At 31.9% G+C, this 13,213-nt stretch overlaps 2 protein-coding genes and 1 long non-coding RNA gene across 14 annotated transcripts; 2 read left to right on the top strand and 1 right to left on the bottom strand.

The window, feature by feature from the left end:
• The first annotated feature begins 1,930 nt into the window (after nt 1-1,930).
• Nucleotides 1,931-2,718, top strand: LOC120256818 (ferredoxin-like). Its single transcript, XM_039264484.1, has one exon. It carries the CDS (start codon nt 2,056-2,058, stop codon nt 2,497-2,499), a length of 444 nt encoding a protein of 147 aa, XP_039120418.1. The 5' UTR covers nt 1,931-2,055; the 3' UTR covers nt 2,500-2,718.
• Nucleotides 2,719-4,740: 2,022 nt separating this feature from the next.
• Nucleotides 4,741-10,013, top strand: LOC120256840. Of its 12 annotated transcripts, none has more exons than XR_005535432.1 (10): nt 4,741-4,963; nt 5,086-5,159; nt 5,243-5,320; nt 5,443-5,525; nt 5,911-5,984; nt 6,085-6,132; nt 7,064-7,130; nt 7,445-7,551; nt 7,645-7,745; nt 9,610-10,013. It is a non-coding gene; the product is annotated as an uncharacterized LOC120256840 (long non-coding RNA). The 12 variants fall into 12 exon arrangements; XR_005535438.1 differs by having other exon boundaries at nt 7,434-7,551; XR_005535429.1 differs by having other exon boundaries at nt 6,997-7,130.
• A 1,308-nt stretch (nt 10,014-11,321) lies between these two features.
• Nucleotides 11,322-12,645, bottom strand: LOC120256814. Its single transcript, XM_039264480.1, has 2 exons — nt 11,893-12,645; nt 11,322-11,612 (listed from the first exon to the last, which is right to left on the bottom strand). Exons 1-2 carry the CDS (start codon nt 12,643-12,645, stop codon nt 11,322-11,324), a joined length of 1,044 nt encoding a protein of 347 aa, XP_039120414.1.
• Nucleotides 12,646-13,213: the final 568 nt, after the last annotated feature.

Raw genomic sequence — 13,213 nt, 5'->3', positions numbered from 1 at the left:
GTAAAATACTTTACTTTATACATGTATCATATAAACAAATTTAAACAACAAAAATTCAATCCCATCATTGTCATTGTTGGGCAAAAACCAAGGCCAATGACTAAATCCATGGCATGATAATAATACTCTGTCATTTAGAATTTTACTAGTTAGAAATTTCATTCATATCATGTGTTTATCAAGTGAGATCAGAATATATACACCTTGTTTTTCTTGAAATTTTACAATTTCAATAGTTGTAATTCCATTCATACCATAGCTAGGTTTAATCAAGGGGAAGACTCAGGAGAAGATACAGTACTCAATCAATCCACCAAAAACTCCAATATCACAAGCACATGCCCACTTGATCTGCTCTTTCAAACGCACATACCTCATTTGTCTAGACTTGAATGCTTAAGAAGTAATGTGGTTATAAAAATACATACTTAATGCGGAATGATATTAAAAAAGTATTTTTCATAGTGAGAGAAATTAATATATTATGTTATACGTGCTAATATTTCAATTAGTCAAACAAATTTGATAAATCAAACCTTGATACTATATTAGATATAAACCAAACATATTATCTAAACCCAATTCAACTTAAAAACTTAAAACTTATATTATAATAGAACTAACACTTATGTTTTCAAATATTAGAATAACTAATAGTCTTATACAGTTAATTTGAAATTTTTGAATTTGAATAATTTGACTAAAAATATGGCTAACTCAAAGTATGATTTATTTGGTTCTTATAACAGGCTTAATTTAAAGAAATTTATATACATCAAAGAGTATACTAGATTAATAAATAGTCTCACATCAATAAACTTTTGAATTGAATTGAGCCTAAATAATATGTTTGGTTTGTAACTAGTAGTGATCAGAGCTAGCTCTTTTTAGTTTATTTACAATGTAGTTAATTAAGATAAATTAATACATATATATACTAAGAGAGTATTAGATTCCGTGTTTCTCATTCAATTAGCTTAAATTTGAATCAAACCTAAATAATTAATTTGGTTTGTATCTTACAAATATGATGTGCTAGTTTAATTTGTCTAAGTGAAAGCTTCATAGCTCTTAATCTCAACTTGAGTTTAATCGAACTAGCTTTTCATGCATCTTGCTTTATCAACTTCTCATTGTAACTTTGTCGTTTAATCATTTGATACATACTACTTTATCTTTGTTTAAATTCTTTAATATCTTTAAAGGTACTTGTTCCCATGCATCATCATTTGCTTGTAATTTACAGGATTAACTTCACTGTTTTATCTGCTTTCCCTTCATGTAAAAATATTTAACAAATCACACAACTTTGGAATGAGATAAGTTCCATAAGGTCAATCAAATCACCCAACTTTGGCCTGAGATAAGTTTCATATGATTGTACTTTTAAAAAGATTATTAGTTGAATTTTTGTAGATCTAATGGAAGAAAGCATTTTGTCTATTGATCTAATAGAGGAAAAATAATTAATATTATCATTGCTATTTGCTTAATTAATATCATTGTATTACATAAAAATCCTTACATAAAAATCCTTTCATACGTGATAATTGTGCATTATTATTATTATTATTATTATTATTATTATTATTATTATTATTATTATTATTATTATACTCAAGTTTATATATATATATAGATATCCATAGATAATATTCCTCACAAGATTCTAAAACCACTCTCGCCACAATCCAACCCAAGCTTGCAACAGGCATGAATGATAAGCTAAGGTTAGAACTCAGAGGACCAAAAGCACAGCCGAGCAGCAAACAACCGTGGCCACCACAAGCACCACAACACAAGCACACCACAAAGCCTCCTTCGATCTTCTTCTTCTCATCCACATAAATCCTATCAACCACACACCACCATCCACCTGTCTAGATAACCTTCAGCTCCCTTCTCCTCTATTATAAGTTATAACCACACTCCTCTCCTTCCATATCCTTCACCACACCTTTCTATCTAGCTATATCTCCCTGCTAAATTATACTTAACTTCCTCTCTATCTCTCCAACACTAAGTAGCTAGCTAGTACTCTAAAGTACGTACTCCATGGCCACCACAACCACTAGCACCCTCTTCATGACCATCCCCTCTTCCTCCTTCACTCGCCGAAACACCTCACTGATCTCACTCCGTCCATTCCCGGCCACTTCCAAGCTCTTCGGCCTCGACCAAGCGCGCGGCGGCCGTGTCACTTCCATGGCCGTGTATAACGTCAAATTACTCACTCCAGATGGCCCTGTAGAAATACAGTGCCCTGACGATGTGTACATCATGGATTGTGCTGAGGAACAAGGTATTGACCTACCTTACTCGTGCCGCAGTGGCTCTTGCTCTAGCTGTGCCGGCAAGGTTGTCGAGGGAGTGGTCGACCAAGAAGATCAAAGCTTTCTTGATGACGAACAGATGGAGAATGGCTTTGTTCTTACTTGCATCGCTTTACCCAGGTCTAACCTCGTCATTGAGACTCACAAAGAAGAGGAAATAGCGTGAGCTTAATTATATATTATTACGATATATCATCTTGCATGCACCCTTCAGCAGCAATGTTGTATTTTTCTTTTTCTTTTTTTTTCTGTGTTAATTTCCTCTGTTTTTTTTAAAACAATATTTAATGTGTGGAGTCTGCACTTTGGAGTAGATAAATTGTTTGGATGTGATTTGTGTTTGGTGGAGACTTTGAGTTCAAATCATTCATCTACTGTTCCTCTTCCTCAGGTTGCATGACAAGGCAGCTAAGTCCCCATGAGTTTTATTATATAATTAATATGAATTGAGGATTGTGAATTAGGCGGTTCTTAACACTCGAGTAACTTGTGAGAAAAACAATGATTTTTTCAATCGGATATATCTCTGTATTTCCTTATTTTTTTCATGTTATATCAAGTAAAGATTACCGTCCATTCGTTAAAAAAAATTATAATTAATCCATATGATCACGTTATCAACTTTATAATAAAAAATTAATAATTTATTTGCTTATCAAAAGAAAGATTGAGAAATTACATGTGGGTTACTTCTACCCACAATATTTCTAAATTTCTCATCTGAGCTGGTCTGTGTCTCCATGTGGTTGATTTCGCCTGTTTCAGATTGCTCCTCTTTTTTCTTCCTTTTTGCTTTCCTTGTTCTCTGTTATTCTCATCTCTGGTGAGGATAGCAGACTTCTGCTTTGCTCCGGTATTTGTTGTATTTTTATTTGTACTTTGTTGCTTCCAGTTTGCTCATTTTTAATAAATTTGTGGTTTATCCACTTTATTCAAAAAAAACTATTAATGTTCATAGCACGTTAAATTAAATTTTTAAAGTTTTAATTACAAATATCTAATAAATTTTGAATAATTTTCAAGAAATTAGAATCTCAATAATCTAATATTGTTTAACTTAAATATAATTTGCACGTAAAACTTTTAATAAATTATAAAAAATAAGAAAAAAAATGTAACAAATAAGAAAAATCCATAAGAGTTGAATGGAACCAAAAGAGGGTTATTATTATATATATATATATATATATATATAAGGAAACATGTGTGTAAGCCGAGGAGAACCATTGGGTTTTCATTTAATGATTCCGGGACATCCCAAATACACTACAAGAAAAACTTCAAATTGGCACTGTAAAATTGGCACGGAAACAAAATCGTGACAAATTTGTTACAACATTTGATACGGAACTAAGAAATAGTGTCAAATATATGAATTTTTTTAAAAATATTTTTTTAATTCAGTCTAGAAATACTCGTCTAGAATATATAAATTTAATAATTTTAAATGACGAGTCTTAAATCGTAGTTCCAAACATATTTTTTTAAAAATTATATTATTACCGTGCCAAATACTATGCCAAAAACTCAACTATAATAATATATTAATACTGTGTCAAATGTCGTGCCAAAATACAAATATAATAGTATATTGATACCATAGTCAAATACTATACTCAAAAATATAAATATTATATTATATTACTTCAGTCTAAATCTAGTGCACCAATATAAAAATATAATAATATACTTAAGATCAGTCCAAATCTGCGTCTAATGATATAAAAATATAATAATATACTTATCTGAGTGCCAAAATACGGTCTAAAAAAATATAAATATAATAATATATTAACACTCAGAATCAAATATCGTGCAAAAAATATAAATATAAGAATTATTAATACTAGTATCAAATACGAGTCTTAAAAAAATATAAATATAATAATATATTAATATCGTGCGAAATACAAGCCAAAATTACAAATATATTTATATATTAATACTGGTCTACAAATCTGATCTTAAAAGTATAAATATAATAATATATTAATCTGCATCTCAAAATACTGAGTCTAAAAAAATATGAATATATTTATGTATTAATCTGGTTCCAAATACTCATGCTAAAAAATATAAATATAATAATATATTAATACTGTCTTAAATATGGTATAAAAAAATATAAATATAATAATATATTAACACCGTATCAAATCCCGTACCAAAAATATAAATATAGTAAATTATTAATACCGTGCTAAGTATAATGCTAAAAGTACTAAATTGATTAATGCCGTATCAAATACAGTGCAAAAAATATAAATACAATAATTTTTTAATACATTGTTAAACACTTAAACTCTTGATTTAAGATAATTATATATATACTTGTATTATTATATATAATTATATTATATATATAATATATTATATAATCATAATTCCATCCGCCTGATGTCTCGGATGGAATTATAATTAATACCGGCTTGTCTTATCCTCTCCCTCTCTCGAGATTCCTACAAGTCGCCTCCATGTCCGCAGCCGATCGTGACGCCGACGACCGCCAGGCCGCCTTCCTCATCATCTCCTCCTTCACTTGGATACGATCGGCGACCTCTATTGCTCCTCCGCCTGATGTCTCGGATGTCGGACAATCATCACCATTGTTGCCATTTCGAGGATTTCAGGTATGATCCTCTTTACGCCCTCAACTTCGACGATGCCTACCTCGCCGGAGATTTATCGAAGTATTGCAATTTCTTTACCTAATTTTTTTTCTGAGTTTTTCCTAATTTTTGTGGTGTTTTAGTTCTAGGTCTGCTAACAAATGACTATAATTTTGATCGCAAGTTGACAATCTTGGCCTAGAGTGCTTCCGAAGTGGTATTGTGATCTGTAAACCTTTTGATTGATTTATTTCTGAATTTCTGTTGGTTTGGTGATTAATTAACTTTTTCTAGGGTTAGGGTTCATTGATTCTAGGTATCAAATACTGTTTTCAAAGGAGAAGATGATGGTGGTGGAGAAGCTCTCTTCCTTATAAGGTTCTTTTTTATAATTTTATTTTGGGGTTTCAATTTTCTGATTTCTGAATTATTGTTGTCATCTTGTTCTTGTGTCAGTTATTTTCTTGTGTTTTTTCTAAAATAAGTTTGAATTGGAACAGATGAAGAATAGGGTGGTTAAAATTGTTATGATCCTATTAATTGCCCATGCATTGGCAGTCAAATTTTTGTGAGCTGGGGACAGGTTAGTTAATAATCTTTTTTATAGATTGCTAGCCATCTGATGTACAACCGTTCACTATCTCCATTGATTTCCATAGTTCAATACGTTTGCTAATTAATCCAAACATTTTGTTTTTAAGTAGTCACTCCGAATCCTATTGGTCATTGTTGTTTACATGGGGAAGAATTTTGTTATTTTATTTATTATCTTGTTTTCTTTCATCATGAATGCATTTGAGGATAATTTATCAGCATCAACATCTGGCATGAGTATGAACTAACATTTTCTTGTTTGTTGGATGATGTTAGTCACTAACAGAAAATAGAAAGAGAACATCAAATGAACAGAAATTTTCAATTGTTGAAGCACAAAAAAGCACAATTTATTATTTGTTATTTAATTGCAGGACCTAATTTGTTGAAATGGGAAAATGATGGTACAGTATTCATGAGAAGGCTTTGGGTTTGGGGACAAAATTAGGTATCAACTATTTCTCTCTCATTATATGTATCATATATATGTGATATACTATATTGTTTGGGATACAAATAACTCATTCTCTTGTTTATTTCTCTTTTAGGGATCAAATTATCAATGTATATTTTGGGCTGCGTTTAATCCGAACATGGTATTGAAAATTATTGTGGTCAATTGTTAAATTCGTTTCCAAATTTGGAAAGTGCACATGGAATAATCTTTTAGTAAATTAAGGATTTGGGAATTATCTTCTTGGTTTCAATTGTATTTACATATGATGCTATCATCCTTGTAATTTATATTGTCAAGTATAGTTGTTCTATTGTAATATGTCAAATTTAAGTTGAGTTTCAATCTGTTTGTTTTTAAATCTCAGTAACATTAGCAATTGTTTTTATTGAGATTTAAATCAAAGTTTCAAATTGGTTTATATTGTTTTCTATGTTTTTCTTTTATTTCTTAATTCAAAATCATGTTTTTTATGTTATGGAATGGGATGTTGTGCAGGTGGATATCTGTTAAGGGGTTTATGATGTTATGGGAATCTTATGGTTTATCTTATTGAATTTAAAATAGACATTATTTTTTTAATTTTATGATTCTCAAATTAAGAAATTGATGTCTATTTAAAATCACAAAATAACTTTGGTTGATATTATCTCCTTTCCAAAAGTGACTTTTATTTTGGATATATGATATGGTTTGATTTGATGGAATCAACATGACAAGTGTGTCCTTGTAGCTGAATTTTTACATGATAATGATATGCGACAATTTGTGTGGTTAAGTGGTGCAGGTATATCTTGCAGTCAACTGAATTATATGCCATTGTTCTGTCTATCTTGCAATTAATGGTTCTCTCTTGTTAAACATGTTGTCTGCTATCTGTTTTTATTGTTTCCGAATCCTTTCTTTTGTTTACTGCTTGTCTATATATTGTTGTTATTGTAACCTATTGCTGATAGTAATATTACTCATGACTTTTACTGAATTTATCATTCTTTTGAATTCTCAGCAACAAGTTTAGGTAGAAATTGGAGGGGATTAGTGCTCATATAGTGGTATACTGGAAATGTTATTAGGTTCAAGTGTTGCTTTAAACAAGAAGGAGAAAGAAATTTACTGTCAAGACTGACTGAGATTAAAAAGGTAATCAATTTGAATTTGTAGTTATTATTAGTTGTTATAGTTGTTGGGCAAGAAGTGTTTAATCTTTGAAAAATTGGTAGAGAGCTGAGACTTCAGAGGTAGTAATGCATTTCTTTCTTGTTGCTTCGAGCAGAACTTGGCAGTATTTACTAAATATGGCCAAGTTCCCCCTCTTTATGCTAAATTCAGATTTTCTTTTTATTTTCTAGTTCTTAACTAAAATCTCATTTCAGCGATCCTTGTTTCAATAGTTGCAACAACCTCTTTGATTAGTTTCATATAGGGTGTTATCAATAATTTCAGTTTGATCACAGGATCTCATCAAGGAATTCTACAGATGATGATCCTTCTGTTATGGTGAATGGTCACTTTGATAGTCCGCCTGGTTCTCCTGGTGCAGCGGACTGTGGTTCCTATGATGGTGAGTTGAATAATATTAACCATTCATGCTTAATAGTCAGGAATGTTATCTTGTATACTGAATAATTCATTTTTTCTTTGCTTTTGACTTCAGCATCAATGCCCGAAACAACACGGCAAATAGTTGATTCTAGCTAGGTCCCTCCGCGACAAATAATTTTTCTTTTCAATGGTGCTGAGGAAGTTTTTCTTTTGGTAAAAACATTATCAATTTTGCTCATCATGCTTAGTTCCCTTTTCTTACCTCAAAATTTCATTTCTAGTCTTCTATGCAAATTTCTTATACTTATGTGTTCTGCTTTTTCTTTTCTTATTTCACTAGAAGTGGCAGAAATGCATGGAAATGTTAAAAAAATGCAGTCATTCACTTTATCCAGGTCATTACTGGAAATGAATTTTTACGTGATATTTTTGAACAGATTTTTTTCATGCAACATTAACCAATTTGATTGCTCATGCTCCTTATAAAAAAATGACATCCGACACAATGGAATAACCTAAGCAGCTTATTTTGAAAGGTGTTACTGCTTCCTAGGGCCATGGAATCAATTATAATCACGAATCGATTTTAATTTTTGTTTATTTTTGGTAACAAGCAACACTTAAATGGTTAAATTGTGTGCAGGGTTCAAGTCAATTTTTCCCAAAGATTCTTGTTGTTGTGTGATTGTTAGCCTAGGTCTCTCTTTTCTTGCAGTTTGAATTCTTACAATTTCGTATATTGCAAATGCCAATTAATCAAATCACTTTTTTTACTTCTGAATAAATGATTGGTGGTGTGGTTGGCCTAGATCATACTTCTTTGATTGTTATTGGTGGTGGGTATTATTATTCCATAACTTCACTCTCTCTAGAGACTTAAAATGGTAAATTAATCAACATGGTAAGATAAATTCCGTTATTAAACTACAAATAATATTGTAACTAGATCATTTCTTAGAAACAAACTAGATAATCATTTCTAACACAAAATGCACTGTCCTTTATGACCTATGGATTTTATTGTGGCAGCTTTGTGATCTTATTTTGCATAGATCTTTGTGTTGCAAACTAGTTACTATATTCCCTTTTAACCATCCATGTTGCATTAGAAGCACATGTATGGTTTTCTTACAATATTCCTTAACTTACAATATTCCAGTCACCTTTTAAAATTAGGTTTTCTTCCATCCATTTGGGATGCACAGATGGGTTGTGTGATCGGCTTCTTCATATGCATAAGGCCATGACCACCCATCAAGACTCCCTCTCAAGTTCTTCTTTCCCTTTCATTGCTGAATACCATAACAAGTTTGTTTTTATTCTTTTTCAATTTGTTTGGTTTTACTGAAAATGAATGATTTTTATTTGAACAAAGTATGGTTTTCTTTTATTATTGACAAAAAAAAAGATTTTTTATTTTGTATGTGAGAGATTGATGATGATTTTTGCTGACTTTTTTTGTTGGAATTCATTGTTATTGTGTCCAGTTCTGTGTTTGTATGAATGGGTTTAAAGTTTAGTTGATAGAAATCTTGTTATTAATTTATTGGCTTAATACTTTGATGATGATTTTCCAGTGACTTTTACTTTTTTTCTATTATGGAATTTTATGGATATTGTATTTAATTTATAATTCATGAATGGAGCTCTCTCAGATTTTTGAGATTTCTATTATTAGTAAAATAAGATCAATGTTGGATTTGAATATTTTCTAAGGAAAGTGAGATACTTTTCCAATTTTATTTAGTGGTATATTGTTTCTCTTGCTTATTTGATCATGCATGGCTTCAATTTTTTCCAAGTTCATTTCTCTCTCAGAAGTCAATTAGGTTTTCTGAATAAATTGTTTTGCTCTGTTGCAACCTGTAAACATGTTCTTTTTTACAGTCTCTAATACCTAGTGGAAACGTCTGTGAGGAAGACTGGTAATGCTCATCCGTAACATGTTTCACAACATTACGTTTTCATTCTATGAGAGGAAACTGTCTTCTTAAATTCTGTTTCTCATGCATTTTCACAACATTTTCATTGTTGTCCTCTACTTTTGGTAATGCTCATCCGTAACATGTTTATTCAGGATATATTTGGCATCATTCCTGGGGATACAGATTACCAGATTTTTGCTAAAGATAATGGCGATATTCAAGGACTGGACATTATCTTTGTCCTTGGTGGTTATTTCTATCATACATCTTACGATACAATCGAAAGGCTATTGTATGCATTAGGAAGTACTGTTATTCAAATTCTCTGTTTTGAATATCTTGATCTTGATATCTTCACTAAGTGGGTTTTGATATTAGAATGTATTGATGAAACAGTCCCGGAAGTATTCCAGGACTGGATCTTGTTTGTTCCCCAGCAACAAGGCTGCAATACTGAATTTTAATGTTGCATGTGGAATGGAGTTTTAATGTTGTTTTGATACAAGTGTTTGTATAGTTATACTACATGATTTCCAATGTATATATAGGGCATCTATATGTATTGTTAGTTCAATAAAATGATTTTTGTTTGGTAATTCAAAATTTTTAACTAGTGTAATTAAAAAAAAATTAAATAAAATTAATTTCATATAAATTATTTTTTTTCACAGATTAAACAAAAGCGTGCCGAAAGTTGTAATAAAAAAGTTTTATTGAAAGCTGTGCCAAATACCGTGAAAAAAAGAATAGTATATAAAATTGTGCTAAAAATCATGCCAAATATTGAACCAATAAAACAGTACCAAAATAGTGCCAAATGTAGAATCAAAGTCCGTGCCAAACATCAATGGCAATAGTTGGCACAATAGTAAAAAACCGTGTCGAAAACAGTGACAAAGTTCGGTACTGTATTAAAAAAATGGTGCCAAAATGTATTTGTGACGGTGCTATAGGCATGGTTAATTTTTGGTGCCAAATACAGTGCCAAAATTAATTTGGCACGGTTTTTAACTCCATTTCCGTGCCAATTTTACCGTGCCGATTTATGATTTTTCTTGTAGTGATACATTGTTTGGAACATCTCCCAGAGAAGCACACTCATATATGTATATATATAAGGAGAAAAACTTGATTTAGATAAGTCAATAGTTGACTTCAACATGTCAACTTTTTAATAAAATAATCAAAATTTATAATTAAATTCTCTCAGTCATTTTTGTGGACATTAGCTGCACCTTTCAGTTCAGTCATCATTAGCAAACAAACCATTAAAAAACAATGCAATGAATACTAACGACACATATATCCACAATCTAGCATAAATATATATATAAAAACAAAAGAATAGACACAAAATGATCCACCTTATTTTAATGTCACTTCCATGGATATATACTTCAAAACCATTATCTATTACAGTACTAGTAATGATAAGATTGCAAAAGTTTTAAGGGTACATCACCTCTGGTGTGAGCTTGAGAACACAAATTTATGAATAGAATTCAACCTCTTAATTACTAGCGCCCACTAAATTAATTAGTAAAATACTTTACATCCATTATGCTTTTTTGCACGTTAGAGGTAGATTGCCAAGAAAATCTTCAAGCAAATTTCTCAGACTCACAGTAAAATTAACACACATAATAACATAACAAAATTAATTAGATCTAAACCACTTTCAAAGCATCATATATATATTCCATTAATTCAAAAATTAAACTTCTGCCACTTCAACATTACACAACAACTTAAAACCATTTCAAACATACATACATATATATATATATATATATATATATATATATATATATATATACATAAACAGTACCACAACTTAAAACTAAAGACAAGAGACTGGCTCTCTTCAGGGGCATTTGCAAGCCTGCAAGCGGTGAGCCAAATGCACCAGGTGCAAGGTGAGACCTATGAGAGTAAGTATATTAAGAAACGCAGAAAGTTTATTGAGTCTCTTCAGCTCATTGTCCAGCTCGTCCACCTTACTCCTCATATCCTTTTCCTCAACTGGAGGCACTAACTCACAGCAAGCACCCTTAATGGAAGTAGCCCCAGTCACCACTGGCTTCTCCAACTCAGTCTCTGGATTCTCTCCTCCTCTCCCTTCCTCTTTCTCCACCTTCATCTTCTTCATCACCAACTACATTATCATATATGTATATAAATATATATCAGAGTACTATCTAATAGTCTTACATCAATTAAATTGATAAATTTGAATTAAAATATATAAATATGGATATATATCTCAGCCTAATCATTGGTTAAGCTTTTAGATTGAAATTCTCACATAGTATCAGTGGCAATTAAGATGGCTTATATAATTTTAATATAAAAACCTTTTTCATCTTATTAATTTTAGATTATCCTATATATATAATAATTTAATTAAACAAAAATGAAATAATAAGTAATCAAACCTTAGTGACTCTAGGTTCAAGGAAGAGCATGTTGGCAAGGACCAACAGAAGCACAGCAACCAAGTTATATCCTGGTAACTTCTCCTTCAATAGATTTAGATCCATTTCAGAGTAACGTGACAAGAAGGCAAGCCCAACACCAAACGCCACCAGCTTGAAATACACCGGATAAACCTTGGCTTGCACCAGCCCCAACTGCTGTCTCGGCAGCGCCATCGGTACCACTCGCCTCCACACGAGCAACACCCAAACGCACGCTCCATGCGCGGTCCCAAACCCCAACAAATGCATGGTAGAGGTCACTGCACCAGCCATCTCATGCGACGCCACGTAGCTCACCGTCACGTACACCAACCCTTGCATTCTCAGCACAATCTCGCCCACATCTTTCATTGAATATTTGGCCACCAAAGCACACAGTTCCGCTCTCATTAACTTCCCTTTGATGCTGAAAATGTTTGTCATCATATCTTCTCTACCAACTTTGATGACTTCCTCCAACCCAGACTTGAATCTTTTCCCTTGTTCTTCTTCTTCTTCTTCACTATATTTCAATTCTGTTACATTCTTGGCCATGGACTTGGCTTCTCCCATGGCTTTGTTGATCATAGCTCTTGTCGCCATGTTCTCCTCGTTGGTGTTTGGAGGAGTTTCTTTCTTGAAGAGCAGGAGACGGTGGGCGTTGCGGACAAGAAGGTGGTCGAGGCTGGGGTCGGGGGATAAGACTCGGGCCTCGGCCAAACACATGACCATGAGGAACAAGAGCAACAACTTCATCATCTTAATTTGTGAAGGATGTTTGAAGGCTTTCATGGATTTTAGTTTTATTACCATTTTGTAGTGACAGACTAGGGATGCTCGGTTAATTAACACGTGTCGGCCAAGTATGGCAGTGATTAGCACGTGTTGTTGTAAAGAGTGGTGTTGACATACGTGTCGAGTCACTTCGTTTGGCATTTGTGCTTTTATATATATATATATATATATATATATATATATATATATATATATATGATGAAGCTTCATGATTAATTTTCATTGCATGTAACCAACGGTATTCGGGTCGATGAAGCTTCATGATTAATTTTCATTGCATGTAATCAACTGTATTTTTAGTCAATTTCTTGCCTAGGGTATTCATTTCAGGAAAGATTCAAAATCAAACTTCATATCCTACGCAAAGTGAAAGCACGTGGATCGATGTTAAGCCCTGCTTTCCACACATGCACGTTTTTGAGATTCTAGTACTTGTGGCCTTTCTTAAAAAAATAAAAATAAAAATAAAAATAATAATAAAATAAATCATTGCATGTATATTTCA

This window comes from Dioscorea cayenensis, unplaced genomic scaffold, assembly GCF_009730915.1.
Source record: "Dioscorea cayenensis subsp. rotundata cultivar TDr96_F1 unplaced genomic scaffold, TDr96_F1_v2_PseudoChromosome.rev07_lg8_w22 25.fasta BLBR01001667.1, whole genome shotgun sequence".
Lineage (NCBI taxonomy): Eukaryota > Viridiplantae > Streptophyta > Magnoliopsida > Dioscoreales > Dioscoreaceae > Dioscorea > Dioscorea cayenensis.
The sequence above is the reverse complement of the archived record's forward strand: the minus strand, read 5'-3'. Positions and strand labels throughout refer to the sequence as shown.

Coding starts and splice junctions, on each gene's coding strand:
- LOC120256818 (XM_039264484.1), top strand. CDS start 2,056: ATGGCCACCACAACCACTAGCACCCTCTTCATGACCATCCCCTCTTCC.
- LOC120256814 (XM_039264480.1), bottom strand. CDS start 12,645: ATGGTCATGTGTTTGGCCGAGGCCCGAGTCTTATCCCCCGACCCCAGC. Junction 11,613..11,892: donor TTGAACCTAGAGTCACTAAG/GTTTGATTACTT, acceptor ATGATAATGTAG/TTGGTGATGAAGAAGATGAA.